The 17884-nt window shown below is 38.0% G+C and overlaps 1 protein-coding gene across 2 annotated transcripts in view; it reads right to left on the bottom strand.

Annotated features, from left to right (window-relative positions):
* Positions 1-12833, bottom strand: part of LOC102802819 (fatty-acid amide hydrolase 1-like) — a 30111-nt gene extending 17278 nt beyond the window's left edge. The window contains exons 1-4 of one of the 2 annotated variants that reach the window (XM_078008541.2): positions 12517-12833; positions 10852-10965; positions 7598-7654; positions 7061-7150 (exon numbers count right to left, since the gene is read on the bottom strand). In XM_078008541.2, coding sequence (XP_077864667.1) covers positions 7061-7150; positions 7598-7654; positions 10852-10965; positions 12517-12729 — 474 coding nt within the window. In that variant the 5' untranslated portion in view covers positions 12730-12833. Of the gene's footprint in view, positions 1-7060; positions 7151-7597; positions 7655-10851; positions 10966-11177; positions 11215-12516 lie in introns of those variants that run through there. The other variant, XM_085491441.1, reaches the window with a different exon arrangement.
* Between the last annotated feature and the right edge of the window lie 5051 nt (positions 12834-17884).

The following is a 17884-nucleotide window of genomic DNA, read 5'->3' as shown; positions in this document are numbered from 1 at the left end:
AATAACTTAACTTGGGTTGACAGAAAGTGAGCCCACCAGCTCATTGCAAATAACTTAACTTGGGTTGACAGAAAGCGAGCCCATCAGCTCAATGCAAATAACTTTACCTGGGTTGACAGAAAGCCTGTCCACCAGCTCATTGCAAATAACTTTACTTGGGTTGACAAAAAGCCTGTCCACCAGCTCATTGCAAATAATTTTACCTGGGTTGACAGAAAGCCTGTCCACCAGCTCATTGCAAATAACTTTACTTGGGTTGACAGAAAGTGAGCCCACCAGCTCATTGCAAATAACTTTACTATGGTTGACAGAAAGCCTTCCCACCAGCTCATTGCAAATACCTTTACTTGGGTTGACAGAAAGCCTGCCCACCAGCCCATTGCAAATAACTTAACTTGGGTTGACAGAAAGCCTGCCCACCAGCTCAATGCAAATAACTTTACCTGGGTTGACAGAAAGCCTGCCCACCAGCTCATTGCAAATAACTGTACTTGGGTTGACAGAAAGCCTGCCCACCAGCGCATTGCAAATAACTTAACTTGGGTTGACAGAAAGCCTGCCCACCAGCTCATTGCAAATAACTTTACTTGGGTTGACAGAAAGCCTGCCCACCAGCTTATTGCAAATAACTTAACTTGGGTTGACAGAAAGCCTGCCCACCAGCTCATTGCAAATAACTTAACTTGGGTTGACAGAAAGCCTGCCCACCAGCGCATTGCAAACAACTTAACTTGGGTTGACAGAAAGCCTGCCCACCAGCCCATTGCAAATAACTTAACTTGGGTTGACAGAAAGCCTGCCCACCAGCTCAATGCAAATAACTTTACCTGGGTTGACAGAAAGCCTGCCCACCAGCTCATTGCAAATAACTTAACTTGGGTTGACAGAAAGCCTGTCCACCAGCTCATTGCAAATAACTGTACTTGGGATGACAGAAAGCCTGCCCACCAGCCCATTGCAAATAACTTAACTTGGGTTGACAGAAAGCCTGCCCACCAGCTCATTGCAAATAACTTAACTTGGGTTGACAGAAAGCCTGCCCACCAGCTCAATGCAAATAACTTTACCTGGGTTGACAGAAAGCCTGCCCACCAGCTCATTGCAAATAACTTTACTTGGGTTGACAGAAAGCCTGCCCACCAGCTCATTGCAAATAACTTAACTTGGGTTGACAGAAAGCCTGCCCACCAGCTCATTGCAAATAACTTTACTTGGGATGACAGAAAGCCTGCCCACCAGCTCATTGCAAATAACTGTACTTGGGTTGACAGAAAGCCTGCACACCAGCTCATTGCAAATAACTTAACTTGGGTTGACAGAAAACCTGCCCACCAGCTCATTGCAAATAACTTTACTTGGATTGACAGAAAGCCTGCCCACCAGCGCATTGCAAATAACTATACTTGGGTTGACAGAAAGCCTGCCCACCAGCTCATTGCAAATAACTTTACTTGGGTTGACAGAAAGCCTGCCCACCAGCCCATTGCAAATAACTTAACTTGGGTTGACAGAAAGTGAGCCCACCAGCTCATTGCAAATAACTTAACTTGGGTTGACAGAAAGCGAGCCCATCAGCTCAATGCAAATAACTTTACCTGGGTTGACAGAAAGCCTGTCCACCAGCTCATTGCAAATAACTTTACTTGGGTTGACAGAAAGCCTGTCCACCAGCTCATTGCAAATAATTTTACCTGGGTTGACAGAAAGCCTGTCCACCAGCTCATTGCAAATAACTTTACTTGGGTTGACAGAAAGTGAGCCCACCAGCTCATTGCAAATAACTTTACTAGGGTTGACAGAAAGCCTTCCCACCAGCTCATTGCAAATACCTTTACTTGGGTTGACAGAAAGCCTGCCCACCAGCCCATTGCAAATAACTTAACTTGGGTTGACAGAAAGCCTGCCCACCAGCTCAATGCAAATAACTTTACCTGGGTTGACAGAAAGCCTGCCCACCAGCTCATTGCAAATAACTTTACTTGGGATGACAGAAAGCCTGCCCACCAGCTCATTGCAAATAACTGTACTTGGGTTGACAGAAAGCCTGCCCACCAGCTCATTGCAAATAACTTAACTTGGGTTGACAAAAAAGCCTGCCCACCAGCGCATTGCAAATAACTTAACTTGGGTTGACAGAAAGCCTGCCCACCAGCTCATTGCAAATAACTTAACTTGGGTTGACAGAAAGCCTGCCCACCAGCTCATTGCAAATAACTTAACTTGGGTTGACAGAAAGCCTGCCCACCAGCTCATTGCAAATAACTTAACTTGGGTTGACAGAAAGCCTGCCCACCAGCTCATTGCAAATAACTTTACTTGGGATGACAGAAAGCCTGCCCACCAGCTCATTGCAAATAACTTTACTTGGGTTGACAGAAAGCCTGCCCACCAGCTTATTGCAAATAACATAACTTGGGTTGACAGAAAGCCTGCCCACCAGCCCATTGCAAATCACTTTACTTGGATTGACAGAAAGCCTGCCTACCAGCCCATTGCAAATAACTTTAATTGGGTTGACAGAAAGCCTGCCCACCAGCATATTGCAAATAACTTTACTTGGGATGACAGAAAGCCTGCCCACCAGCCCATTGCAAATAACTTAACTTGGGTTGACAGAAAGCGAGCCCACCAGCTCAATGCAAATAACTTTACCTGGGTTGACAAAAAGCCTGTCCACCAGCTCATTGCAAATAACTTAACTTGGGTTGACAGAAAGTGAGCCCACCAGCTCATTGCAAATAACTTTACTTGGGTTGACAGAAAGCGAGCCCACCAGCTCATTGCAAATAACTTTACTAGGGTTGACAGAAAGCCTTCCCACCAGCTCATTGCAAATACCTTTACTTGGGTTGACAGAAAGCCTGCCCACCAGCCCATTGCAAATAACTTAACTTGGGTTGACAGAAAGCCTGCCCACCAGCTCAATGCAAATAACTTTACCTGGGTTGACAGAAAGCCTGCCCACCAGCTCATTGCAAATAACTGTACTTGGGTTGACAGAAAGCCTGCCCACCAGCGCATTGCAAATAACTTAACTTGGGTTGACAGAAAGCCTGCCCACCAGCTCATTGCAAATAACTTTACTTGGGTTGACAGAAAGCCTGCCCACCAGCTTATTGCAAATAACTTAACTTGGGTTGACAGAAAGCCTGCCCACCAGCTCATTGCAAATAACTTAACTTGGGTTGACAGAAAGCCTGCCCACCAGCGCATTGCAAACAACTTAACTTGGGTTGACAGAAAGCCTGCCCACCAGTTCATTGCAAATAACTTTACTTGGGTTGACAGAAAGCCTGCCCACCAGCTCATTGCAAATAACTTTACTTGGATTGACAGAAAGCCTGCCTACCAGCCCATTGCAAATAACTTTAATTGGGTTGACTGAAAGCCTGCCCACCAGCATATTGCAAATACCTTTACTTGGGATGACAGAAAGCCTGCCCACCAGCCCATTGCAAATAACTTAACTTGGGTTGACAGAAAGCCTGCCCACCAGCGCATTGCAAATAACTTAACTTGGGTTGACAGAAAGCCTGTCCACCAGCTCATTGCAAATAACTTTACCTGGGTTGACAGAAAGCCTGCCCACCAGCCCATTGCAAATAACTTAACTTGGGTTGACAGAAAGTGAGCCCACCAGCTCATTGCAAATAACTTAACTTGGGTTGACAGAAAGCGAGCCCATCAGCTCAATGCAAATAACTTTACCTGGGTTGACAGAAAGCCTGTCCACCAGCTCATTGCAAATAACTTTACTTGGGTTGACAGAAAGCCTGTCCACCAGCTCATTGCAAATAATTTTACCTGGGTTGACAGAAAGCCTGTCCACCAGCTCATTGCAAATAACTTTACTTGGGTTGACAGAAAGTGAGCCCACCAGCTCATTGCAAATAACTTTACTATGGTTGACAGAAAGCCTTCCCACCAGCTCATTGCAAATACCTTTACTTGGGTTGACAGAAAGCCTGCCCACCAGCCCATTGCAAATAACTTAACTTGGGTTGACAGAAAGCCTGCCCACCAGCTCAATGCAAATAACTTTACCTGGGTTGACAGAAAGCCTGCCCACCAGCTCATTGCAAATAACTGTACTTGGGTTGACAGAAAGCCTGCCCACCAGCGCATTGCAAATAACTTAACTTGGGTTGACAGAAAGCCTGCCCACCAGCTCATTGCAAATAACTTTACTTGGGTTGACAGAAAGCCTGCCCACCAGCTTATTGCAAATAACTTAACTTGGGTTGACAGAAAGCCTGCCCACCAGCTCATTGCAAATAACTTAACTTGGGTTGACAGAAAGCCTGCCCACCAGCGCATTGCAAACAACTTAACTTGGGTTGACAGAAAGCCTGCCCACCAGCCCATTGCAAATAACTTTACTTGGGTTGACAGAAAGCCTGCCCACCAGCTCAATGCAAATAACTTTACCTGGGTTGACAGAAAGCCTGCCCACCAGCTCATTGCAAATAACTTAACTTGGGTTGACAGAAAGCCTGTCCACCAGCTCATTGCAAATAACTGTACTTGGGATGACAGAAAGCCTGCCCACCAGCCCATTGCAAATAACTTAACTTGGGTTGACAGAAAGCCTGCCCACCAGCTCATTGCAAATAACTTAACTTGGGTTGACAGAAAGCCTGCCCACCAGCTCAATGCAAATAACTTTACCTGGGTTGACAGAAAGCCTGCCCAACAGCTCATTGCAAATAACTTTACTTGGGTTGACAGAAAGCCTGCCCACCAGCTCATTGCAAATAACTTAACTTGGGTTGACAGAAAGCCTGCCCACCAGCTCATTGCAAATAACTTTACTTGGGATGACAGAAAGCCTGCCCACCAGCTCATTGCAAATAACTGTACTTGGGTTGACAGAAAGCCTGCACACCAGCTCATTGCAAATAACTTAACTTGGGTTGACAGAAAACCTGCCCACCAGCTCATTGCAAATAACTTTACTTGGATTGACAGAAAGCCTGCCCACCAGCGCATTGCAAATAACTTTACTTGGGTTGACAGAAAGCCTGCCCACCAGCTCATTGCAAATACCTTTACTTGGGTTGACAGAAAGCCTGCCCACCAGCCCATTGCAAATAACTTAACTTGGGTTGACAGAAAGTGAGCCCACCAGCTCATTGCAAATAACTTAACTTGGGTTGACAGAAAGCGAGCCCATCAGCTCAATGCAAATAACTTTACCTGGGTTGACAGAAAGCCTGTCCACCAGCTCATTGCAAATAATTTTACCTGGGTTGACAGAAAGCCTGTCCACCAGCTCATTGCAAATAACTTTACTTGGGTTGACAGAAAGTGAGCCCACCAGCTCATTGCAAATAACTTTACTAGGGTTGACAGAAAGCCTTCCCACCAGCTCATTGCAAATACCTTTACTTGGGTTGACAGAAAGCCTGCCCATCAGCCCATTGCAAATAACTTAACTTGGGTTGACAGAAAGCCTGCCCACCAGCTCAATGCAAATAACTTTACCTGGGTTGACAGAAAGCCTGCCCACCAGCTCATTGCAAATAACTGTACTTGGGTTGACAGAAAGCCTGCCCACCAGCGCATTGCAAATGACTTAACTTGGGTTGACAGAAAGCCTGCCCACCAGCGCATTGCAAATAACTTAACTTGGGTTGACAGAAAGCCTGCCCACCAGCTCATTGCAAATAACTTAACTTGGGTTGACAGAAAGCCTGTCCACCAGCTCATTGCAAATAACTGTACTTGGGATGACAGAAAGCCTGCCCACCAGCCCATTGCAAATAACTTAACTTGGGTTGACAGAAAGCCTGCCCACCAGCTCATTGCAAATAACTTTACCTGGGTTGACAGAAAGCCTGCCCACCAGCTCAATGCAAATAACTTTACCTGGGTTGACAGAAAGCCTGCCCACCAGCTCATTGCAAATAACTTAACTTGGGTTGACAGAAAGCCTGCCCACCAGCTCATTGCAAATAACTTAACTTGGGTTGACAGAAAGCCTGCCCACCAGCTCATTGCAAATAACTTTACTTGGGATGACAGAAAGCCTGCCCACCAGCTCATTGCAAATAACTGTACTTGGGTTGACAGAAAGCCTGCCCACCAGCTCATTGCAAATAACTTAACTTGGGTTGACAAAAAAGCCTGCCCACCAGCGCATTGCAAATAACTTAACTTGGGTTGACAGAAAGCCTGCCCACCAGCTCATTGCAAATAACTTAACTTGGGTTGACAGAAAGCCTGCCCACCAGCTCATTGCAAATAACTTAACTTGGGTTGACAGAAAGCCTGCCCACCAGCTCATTGCAAATAACTTAACTTGGGTTGACAGAAAGCCTGCTCACCAGCTCATTGCAAATAACTTTACTTGGGATGACAGAAAGCCTGCCCACCAGCTCATTGCAAATAACTGTACTTGGGTTGACAGAAAGCCTGCCCACCAGCTCATTGCAATTAACTTAACTTGGGTTGACAAAAAAGCCTGCCCACCAGCGCATTGCAAATAACTTAACTTGGGTTGACAGAAAGCCTGCCCACCAGCTCATTGCAAATAACTTAACTTGGGTTGACAGAAAGCCTGCCCACCAGCTCATTGCAAATAACTTTACTTGGGATGACAGAAAGCCTGCCCACCAGCTCATTGCAAATAACTGTACTTGGGTTGACAGAAAGCCTGCCCACCAGCTCATTGCAAATAACTTAACTTGGGTTGACAGAAAGCCTGCCCACCAGCTCATTGCAAATAACTTTACTTGGGATGACAGAAAGCCTGCCCACCAGCTCATTGCAAATAACTGTACTTGGGTTGACAGAAAGCCTGCCCACCAGCTCATTGCAAATAACTTAACTTGGGTTGACAAAAAAGCCTGCCCACCAGCTCATTGCATTACAGATATATCACAAATTATTTTACTGTGACTCTTATTTGTGTATGTGGTACTTAGTACCTAGAGTGTGAATCTATCCATTTTTGGCATACAAATACCTGAACTTGAACTTAATACCTAATACTAACCATTCGCCAGATTCTAGAACCACTATTCTCATTAGCATTGAGCCACGTTTATTTGTTCATTACCTTAAGATACACACACTCTTTGACACTGACTGGTATACCATAAAGAATTCCACCTTTATCACCATTTGCATCAAGTTCTTTTGCCCATTCCTGTTAACAAACCATAGGGAAACTATCTAAGCCCAGCTTTAGCTTGTATATAGTTTTTATGTGTGGGGTCATATATTTCATGTGTCAATTTATCAGAATGCTGCACAAACCAACAATTTCATAAGACAATGTTAACGACACTGCAAGACAGATCTTTCATTTTATTTTATTTTATAACAGTGAAAGTGACTACATGCTAATACACTTATAAACTTTCTCATACAAATACATGTAAACTGTTTAATTTCCACTGTGGAACTTCACACAATGTGTCCATCCTGGGTATAGCAGCAAAATTTTATAAAAGATTGAGTGACTCAATCCAGACATGTTAAGGTCATCAGTAACATTTTCACTACTCAATATTTTTAATATTTCTATATGTCTCTTTGTCTCTTGTGAAATTAAAATTATTTACAGTATTTCAATAGAAAACATTTTTCTTACCTCTGCTTCAATTATCGGTTCGGTTACGCAGTTAGTCTGACTGCTACATTCTAATGCCTAGAAAAAAAAACTGTTGTTATATTAATTAATTTCTGGGATTGTGTCCATGTAATTTGTACAATCAGTGTGAAATGGCATGTGTTATTAGGGCATTCACTTACTCTTATCAACCATCATTAAATTAGAATCATGCTGACAATTTGGTTTTAACAAAATGCTGCAAGCTAACTTTGATTTATGACTCAATATAGTTTGGGATTTAAGGTTCATTTTCAGTCATAAGCGATGTTTAGAGTAACTCTCTGCATGTGTAGAAATAGATGTTGATGGTACAGTGCAATGTGTCTTGTGGAATTTGTGAAAAAAATATTAGCAAACTGAAAAATACAGTATGTTCTTGGATAATTTACCATCAAAATGATCAATGAAGTGTAAAGGTACATGAAACACTAAATTACAAAGAGAATAAAATGATAGACAGCGATAACAAAATATCCCAGCAGCCACATGAAAACTTGTGGTAAGTGTAACCTTGTAAATACAGCTAGGATTTTCAATTTTTGTTAAGTTTATATGCAATCTGCTATTAATTTGTTTGTGAATTTTCTCCTCCAATAAGCAAACCAAGCTAAGCCAGTCTGAGCAATCAGATGAATGTAACTCAACAGGTGGTGGGTATGGTCTGGGTCCAAGAAGCAAATCAAAACAAGTCCACTTTCAGTTCATGTAAGAAAGCTCAGATTATATAAATAAGCAAAAAAGTTGATAAAGATAAAACAAGAACATTGTCACCTTTATGTATGGCCTGGTGCTATGAGTATGTACCAAAATGAGTAGTATGTGGCTGTGATAGCTCCACAGTCTATGATGCAAATACCCCTGACAAAGTCGTGGTTGTTGAGATCTAAGCAAAAACCGTGATTTATCGAAGGTCGTGACTTACCAAGGGGTCTCATGAAAGGCCGAGAAGTACATAAAGTTGCGATTTCATACCCCGCTGACACCTCGAGTCAGGCCGCCATCACCTTTTGCATCTCAGTAATTGATGGCCAGCAGGTGTTAAGCTGTCTACTCCAGCACTTTAACGACCAATGCGAAATATTTAGTTGTTTTACTTCAAAACGGACAGCAAAAGAACTTAGACTTACTGAGGCATGACTTAGCAAATAGTCACTGTAGTCTGAAAGTGATCTGATCTACACTAAAGAAGTTGGATTATAAATATCAACAACACATATTTTTTTTTTCTCAGTTATTATCATCATTTTTCTGTTATTTTATTTTATTATTTTATTTTTTTTCATCCTTACTTTATTGTAATTTAACTCAAGATTCTATAAAGAATACGATATCAATAAAGTTTATTATTATTATTATTATTATATATATAAAATATGAAAACAATCAGGCCAGTCCTTTTCAACAAAAAGTTTAAACAAATTTGTTGAGAATGCAAAGTTGATGACCATGATGGACAATCATTAATATGTAGACAGCAGAAATAAACACAGAATACAACTTTTACAGATACATGTTTTATACTTACAGTAGCAACATCCAGGGTATTTAGTCATCGACCACATGCCACATATTCGGCCTGTGATATATTCTTCACTCAATACTAACACTTAATTTGATTAAAGCAATCAATTTAACAAAGGTGATAAAAATTGGGGTGATTCAAATAAAGTTCAACTTATCAAACTTTTAGAGCCAATCAGTTGTTAATGATTGTTTAAAATGGTTGCTGATATCATTGGTGTACACACTATGTTGTTTTATTTAATCTATGAATTCAAGATTGTGAAGGAATGTGAACTTGTTGGATGACCTGACTTGTACATTTCATCAATTAATATTCATTTTTAGAGTGAAATCACTATAATACACAATCATGACAAATCTTTGAAATTACCGGGGTAATCAACTTATCATTTACACAACCCTTCAATTACCATGATAATTTTTTCATTCACATTTCAGACTAAAAAGACAGTATCAAAAAAAAGATTAATTTTGTGAAAGTTGACTCAAAATAAATTTTTGTATGACAAGAAATCTTATCTTTGCAATAGTATTCCTTGCAGGTAAAGCAATGAGGAGTGTGAACTGCAAATGAGACAACAATAGAACAATATGTAACCTACATGTTTAATTCTTATACTTTAATAATATGCAATTAAATGGAAAATGAATTTGTCAATTTTTCAGCAGGTATTGTTAGTATACATATTACAGTGTCAACACCCCAATTATTCATTTGGTTAAAAAGGTCATTTTGGAGTTATTGGATAGTACATTTTTCATCAACAAAGGTCATTGCAAAGTGATCTAAACAATGCAATAGCCATTAGGCAAGGGACTGTAAAACATTTTTTTTTTAATCTTCAAATATTTCACTTTATTTGGAAAAATTTTCAAATTGGTTATGTTTACTATCTCATTCTATATCATGTCAGTGTTTGGGATAATTCAGTAAAAATGGTATTATAAGAGGATTACACTACAAACCCACCTCACACTATGAAATGTACTGGTCAGTGTTTTCAAAACAGACCAAAAATAAAAAAATTATGCAAATGAGTGGTTTAGCTATATATATATATTATATATATTGTTTGGTTTTACTAATAATAATGGACAAAAATATGAAATAAAATATAAATTGGAAAGCTGAGAGGAATTTTTTATCATTATAATGAAGACCAGTGTTTTACCAAATATTACCAACTTCCTGATATTAATCAGCAGGGGTTTTTCTAGAAAAAATGAACAAGAGGGAGCACACACAGGTGAGGGAGCGGAGCGACCAAGCGGGGGGATAGGTGTGGAAGGTGTGGAAGGGCGTATCGACCTGGAAACACCATATCAGAGGTTTCTGCATCGTTTTAACAGTGTATCTATCGCCATTGAAATATTTTTGGAGTAATTTTAGTGTATTTGGTGTCCAGACACATTGTCAGCTGGGTGTTGCTGGGAAGTTTTCACAGAGAAAAATATATTTGAGAAAGATTTCATGTTGTATACGGCAGCATGGCTCAAGAAATATATTTATGACTTGAAAGTTCAATCAGCAAGAGGGCACCAGCCGAGAGTATCAGAGCACCGTGCCCCTGTTCCCCAGTTTAGAAAAAAATCTGTTCAGGAATTATTTTAGTACTGTAAAAAATCTATATTACCGGTACACGGAGGTGAAAGAAGTATGTTGATGTACGCGGTGATTGAGTTGATGTACGCGGTGATCGAGTTCTTACCTTGGCTTGATATGCATGTAAAACTTCTACTGCAGATAAAGAACCAGATTTCAAAGCTTTACTCAGTTCACTCAGTGACATTTCAATGATCCTTAAACGTTTAGCCAGAATTACCTGCAAAATAATATTAATTTTATTTCATCCTTGTAAAATAATGTTACATGAGGTTCATAGCAAAAATTTATTTTTCACTGTGACTTGTCACATGACTAAGTTCACTCCTAATACCATGTAATATTATGAGGATTGTTGGGTAATTTGTATTTATATGTTATTTTTATCTAGCTATATAGAGCTTGTGAATCAGTGTCGCTGTGGCTATTAACCTTTTCATCGCCAGTTCCCTCTTTTCATCACAAATTCACAAAATAGTCTTGTTTATAGTCTGCATTTTTCTTCAGACGACTGGAACAAAAAATAGTCAATTTTTTTGAGTAAAAACTGAAAATTTACTCAAATTTTGACTGTGGGTCCCAAAATTGTGGTTCATTTGCAGAATAAAAAAGTGCAGAAAATTAGAGTGAGTAAAAGTTAATATTGTATATGTTGAGTTCATCTAATGCACATAGCTCTGTGTGCTGCTGATCTAGCCTTGGTCACATGGGGTGAGAAATGGAGGGTTAAGCGCTTTGTAAATATTCCTTATTAGTGGGCTAAATCTGCACTCTGTTCATTCAATGCAGACATTTATATTTTAACTTTGTGCTGCACATCTATATTCACATTCTTTACGGTAGTAGTACATGGCAGACTGAAACACTGAGCCACACGAGTCTCTGGTATTTTTTTTTTTTTACACTTTTACAGTTAAACAGACCATCATTATGTTTATTATTACCTTTTGGTTGCATATATTCAGAAGTTACCGGTATTATAATATGAACTGTCAAACAAAAGTGCTCTTAATTCGTTCACACTATTGTGGCTTAAATTTGTTGTCTCATGGCATTCCGTCAATCATTCAGTCAAAATGCCGTGGTCAATTTTTTTTTAATGGAAACTAATAATTTTGTCTCATCAAGTAATATACTTTATTTTAGCTGGAATTAATTTTCACTGGAAATACTTTTTTGGTGTTTTGTACTCAATTTACTTTCATTGATTAAATGTAAAATATAGGAAGAAAGGTATACTGTGAAATAGTTTATTTTCGCTGGAATTAATTTTCGCTGAAAAGGCTTTTTGGGCGTTTTTTATGGAATTTATTTTCACTGATTTTTGATCAGTTTAATGTGAAATATAGGAAAAAAAAGTATATTCGCTGGATTTTATTTTCACGGAATTATCCCTCCAGCGAAAATAGCGAAAATAAATTCCAAGCAAAAATAAAGTAGTCTACAGTATTCGCTGGGTTTTATTTTTACTGAATCACTCCTTCAGCGGTTGATCTGATAATTATGATCCCTATAACAGCCTTGTAGGCAGGGTGAGTATGCATATCGGTAGTCCTTATATTAATTATCATCATACTGCACGACACACACACACACTCTCCCACAAACATCGGCGATAGCGGATAGTGACGCCCTTGACACGCCCACACGAGACGATTGCGGTCACAAAACATACTAGGGAAAATCAGTGGCAAAGCATCCTGGGTTGTATGCTCGAGTTGTATATGTTATGAAAATGTTATTTGACGATTTCTTTTCAAATTTATGTTACCTTGTCGTGTGTATGGAGTCTCTCAGCGAGCGCTATTTTCATACGAGTAGCTTCGTGTTGTCTCTCCAAAGCTTTTTTTCGATGCATCAATAACCGCCTCCGAGCTGCTGACCTTTTTGCTACGTAGATGCCCAGTACGACTGCAATTGCGACAAGAAGCTTTTTCTGTTGACATTTTTTCACAAGATTTAGCACCAATTCTAGACCCAGCATATTGTAGTTTGTACCACGGTTGAACTAGACTCAATTTCAATTTCGGACGCCCGGACAGTCACAATATTACAAATGAAACCGACTGTACGTGCACTTCGCTTATGATAGTATGGGCCTATGCGCCCTCTGTAGTTCAGTGTTGCAAATCAGTAAAAGTTCATCATGACACTTGTTTGTGCTCTGAGAGATTATTATATCACAATATATTAGCAATAATAAAGCTCCAACCTCGTTTTTGAGAAAACAGTATGTCTATATATAAAGACTCTGTAAGGAAATAGTAAGACATTCTTATTTTTCTAACTCGGAAAAATGAGGGCGTTGGGTCATGATGGTTAAGATCCTTGGACTTATACTGGATATACTAGAGCAAACAAATCCTCCAAAATAAAATATTGTTGAGATATAAAATGCATGTGGGTTGTTGATAATAAATGACCTTATAATGTTGGAGTAACTAGTGCGTCTACGTCTTTCTTCACGAACAATTGACTTACGTGTAACACCGCCAACGCCCCCTGAATATTGATGACGTTCAATTATTTGTCTGACATTTTTCCTTCTCTTTATGTTTCTTTGCAATTGTGTTGTATTTGTTCTTTATGTAGTTACATTCCCGACCCAAATCCAAATTTTGTATTCCAAAAGGTTGTGCAATTCTTATTGTGCAATCTTGTGTGATGTAATAATTAAGGCATTCCTATGAAGACTACTTTACGCAACCCAATTCCACACCAATACCGGGATACGATATGCGTGAGAACAAATATTTTTGGACATTGATGTTCGCCCAGAATTCGTTCAATTCAAAATTCAAATACGCCTATGTGCGAAAACTGCAACCAATACTGGCTGAGGTACAACATGTTACAAAATCGAAATTAAGTTACATAGAATGTTGTCAACACCGAAAATAAGTTACATAGAATGTAGTCGTCACCGAAATTAAGTTACATAGAATGTTGTCGTCACCGAAATTAAGTTACATAGAATGTTGTCAACACCGAAATTAAGTTACATAGAATGTTGTCAACTCTGAAATTAAGTTACATAGAATGTTGTCAACTCTGAAATTAAGTTACATAGAATGTTGTCATCACCGAAATTAAGTTACATAGAATGTTGTCAACTCTGAAATTAAGTTACATAGAATGTTGTCAACTCCGAAATTAAGTTACATAGAATGTTGTCAACTCTGAAATTAAGTTACATAGAATGTTGTCAACTCTGAAATTAAGTGACATAGAATGTTGTCATCGCCGAAATTAAGTTACATAGAATGTTGTCAACTCTGAAATTAAGTTACATAGAATGTTGTCGTCACCGAAATTAAGTTACATAGAATGTTGTCAACACCGAAATTAAGTTACATAGAATGTTGTCAACTCTGAAATTAAGTTACATAGAATGTTGTCAACTCTGAAATTAAGTTACATAGAATGTTGTCATCACCGAAATTAAGTTACATAGAATGTTGTCAACTCTGAAATTAAGTTACATAGAATGTTGTCAACTCCGAAATTAAGTTACATAGAATGTTGTCAACTCTGAAATTAAGTTACATAGAATGTTGTCAACTCTGAAATTAAGTGACATAGAATGTTGTCATCGCCGAAATTAAGTTACATAGAATGTTGTCAACTCTGAAATTAAGTTACATAGAATGTTGTCATCACCGAAATTAAGTTACATAGAATGTTGTCAACTCTGAAATTAAGTTACATAGAATGTTGTCATCGCCGAAATTAAGTTACATAGAATGTTGTCAACTCTGAAATTAAGTTACATAGAATGTTGTCATCACCGAAATTAAGTTACATAGAATGTTGTCAACTCTGAAATTAAGTTACATAGAATGTTGTCAACTCTGAAATTAAGTTACATAGAATGTTGTCAACTCTGAAATTAAGTTACATAGAATGTTGTCATCGCCGAAATTAAGTTACATAGAATGTTGTCAACTCTGAAATTAAGTTACATAGAATGTTGTCATCACCGAAATTAAGTTACATAGAATGTTGTCAACTCTGAAATTAAGTTACATAGAATGTTGTCATCGCCGAAATTAAGTTACATAGAATGTTGTCAACTCTGAAATTAAGTTACATAGAATGTTGTCATCACCGAAATTAAGTTACATAGAATGTTGTCAACTCTGAAATTAAGTTACATAGAATGTTGTCATCGCCGAAATTAAGTTACATAGAATGTTGTCAACTCTGAAATTAAGTTACATAGAATGTTGTCATCACCGAAATTAAGTTACATAGAATGTTGTCAACTCTGAAATTAAGTTACATGGAATGTTGTCAACTCTGAAATTAAGTTACATAGAATGTTGTCATCGCCGAAATTAAGTTACATAGAATGTTGTCAACTCTGAAATTAAGTTACATAGAATGTTGTCATCACCGAAATTAAGTTACATAGAATGTTGTCAACTCTGAAATTAAGTTACATAGAATGTTGTCAACTCCGAAATTAAGTTACATAGAATGTTGTCATCACCGAAATTAAGTTACATAGAATGTTGTCAACTCTGAAATTAAATTACATAGAATGTTGTCATCACCGAAATTAAGTTACATAGAATGTTGTCAACTTTGAAATTAAGTTACATAGAATGTTGTCAACTCTGAAATTAAGTTACATAGAATGTTGTCATCACCGAAATTAAGTTACATAGAATGTTGTCAACTCTGAAATTAAGTTACATAGAATGCTTTCAACACCGAAATTAAGTGACATAGAATGCTTTCAACACCGAAATTAAGTGACATAGAATGTTGTCAACATCGAAATTAAGTGACATAGAATGCTTTCAATACCGAAATTAAGTGACATAGAATGTTGTCAACATCGAAATTAAGTGACATAGAATGCTTTCAACACCAAAATTAAGTGACATGGAATGTTGTCAACACCGAAACTAAGTTACATAGAATGTTATCAACTCTGAAATTGAGTTACATAGAATGTTGTCATCACCGAAATTAAGTTACATAGAATGTTGTCATCGCCGAAATTAAGTTACATAGAATGTTGTCATCACCGAAATTAAGTTACATAGAATGTTGTCATCACCGAAATTAAGTTACATAGAATGTTGTCATCACCGAAATTAAGTTACATAGAATGTTGTCATCACCGAAATTCTCGGAACGAGAATAACCAGGAGCAGCAGTATTTCAAATATGCAATACCTATTTGTTGTGCAAAAATAAAGTTCGTCGTCCATTACTTTTTGCACGCACACACAAAAATGTGTAAAACACTCACGCAAATAATGATTTTTTAATAATTTGCGACTAGTTACCATGGTAACAAGATTTCGACACATCTCACAATTTTGTTCGGATTACATGTGCTAAAAACATCATATCCTTATAATATGTTCACTAATGGTTGCGCCGAATTATTTGGAAATTCTTTCGAATACTATCTATTTTTATAAAATAATACGTTAACATAAATTCCTATAAATAAATATATATAAATATATATAAATAAAATAAATTCCTATTAAAATACATTGTACTTTCAAAAAGTCAATATTTGCATGTTTTCAGAAGATTTTTCTTTAAAAAAAATTTCATGATACGTGGTAAAACAGCTTTAAAGTTTTCTTTCATCTAAATCAATTTTGAAACCAACAATTATTTGTTCTGCTCGCATTTAGTAAGTCGAATGCCATGTCCAGTGAACGATCTGTAAAAACATGATGTACGTCCATAGTAAAAGCATGGTGGAATTGACTGGTACATGAAACTCTCATATTGCATGACAAGTTTCATTGTTTTTCTAATACATATACATGTATTCGTATATAATGTATCGTCCTACGCCACGGTCTCGACCTCTTTTGCAAGTGTCTTATTTCGTTGAGTCTCGAAGCGGAAATAAACTCTGACGGCAAGAAAGATATAATCGTAGTGCTGGGTAATTATTCCATATAATCTGACGTTTCGGGCAACGAATATAGCACTGTTGTAACACCGATGAGAGGCAGAAGCCATAAACGTCTGGTTACATTGCAAATTGGTCAATGACCAAGAACTACGTAACTACGATTATATACTACCATTTCCTGTGCATTATATATATCGGTACAAGCAATTTTCTATTTTTTTGGTTTTCAAATTCTACAATGCTACTCCTAGGGTGTCTCCACAAAAATATTCACTGCGAACGAGGTGGATACTGACTTAACTTATTAGATAAAATAATTTGTTTATCTTTTTGTGGCTAAGTATTGTCTTTCTAGGTCTCAGTTATGAAGCTCCTTTGCTCCTCTTTTGTAGATCAATTTGGGCGATGTGTGAAAATACAGCTGTGGAGGATGGGGGAGAGTTCATATTTGAAGCCTGATGTTGCACATTTTGAAAACGAAAGCAATCTTTGTTTATTTTTAATTGTTATATCAGGGCTTTACTACATTTCACAAACGAGTCTGATCTTGCAAATAGTTACTCTTTCTTTTTCTCACAGTAGGGTTTATATTAGAAGATATTCAATCGCGTTTAAACCCCTTTTTTGGAGGCTGTAGTGCAGCTCAACAATAACTGTGTCGTTGGAATAAAGTAAAAACAACAAATTTACATATTCTGAAAAAATGAATGTTACATAACAAGACAATATTTTTTGTTTACTCCCCGCCGCCACCCACCCTCTTTATTCGAGTGACGGTTTGCCAGATTGAGCTTTTCAAATACTTTGAATACTTCCATGCTAAATTTCATGATTTTAATCAATTGTATTATTTTGTTTGGTTTATGGAACATATCTATTTGATAACTTTTCAATAGACACTCCCTTTATTTATTGGAGAAGCAGCAGCCAAGCTTAAAGCGCCACTCGTCTGGACTTCATTATTTAGTTTAAATTTGTTTGTATAATCTGTATTTAGTCTGAATTTTTCCTTCTTTCTAGTTCAATTTCAAGATTGCGGTCACTGAGATGAAAAATTTGGATAACATTTTTTGGCAAATCCATATATGACAAGTATTTTTCAAATTTAATATGCTGTAATATTTAATTATTGCGCGTGAACTAATGAAAAATATTTTGTTATCAGCCAAATTACGTGATATAAAATGTCAGGGGGGCGAAAAGTGTGTTCATATTTATACCTTGATGTAGCATCTGCAACTTGTAT

Source organism: Saccoglossus kowalevskii, chromosome 16, assembly GCF_978046115.1.
Source record: "Saccoglossus kowalevskii chromosome 16, keSacKowa6.1, whole genome shotgun sequence".
Lineage (NCBI taxonomy): Eukaryota > Metazoa > Hemichordata > Enteropneusta > Harrimaniidae > Saccoglossus > Saccoglossus kowalevskii.
Note: the sequence above shows the minus strand (reverse complement) of the source record. Positions and strands in the feature narration are given on the sequence as shown.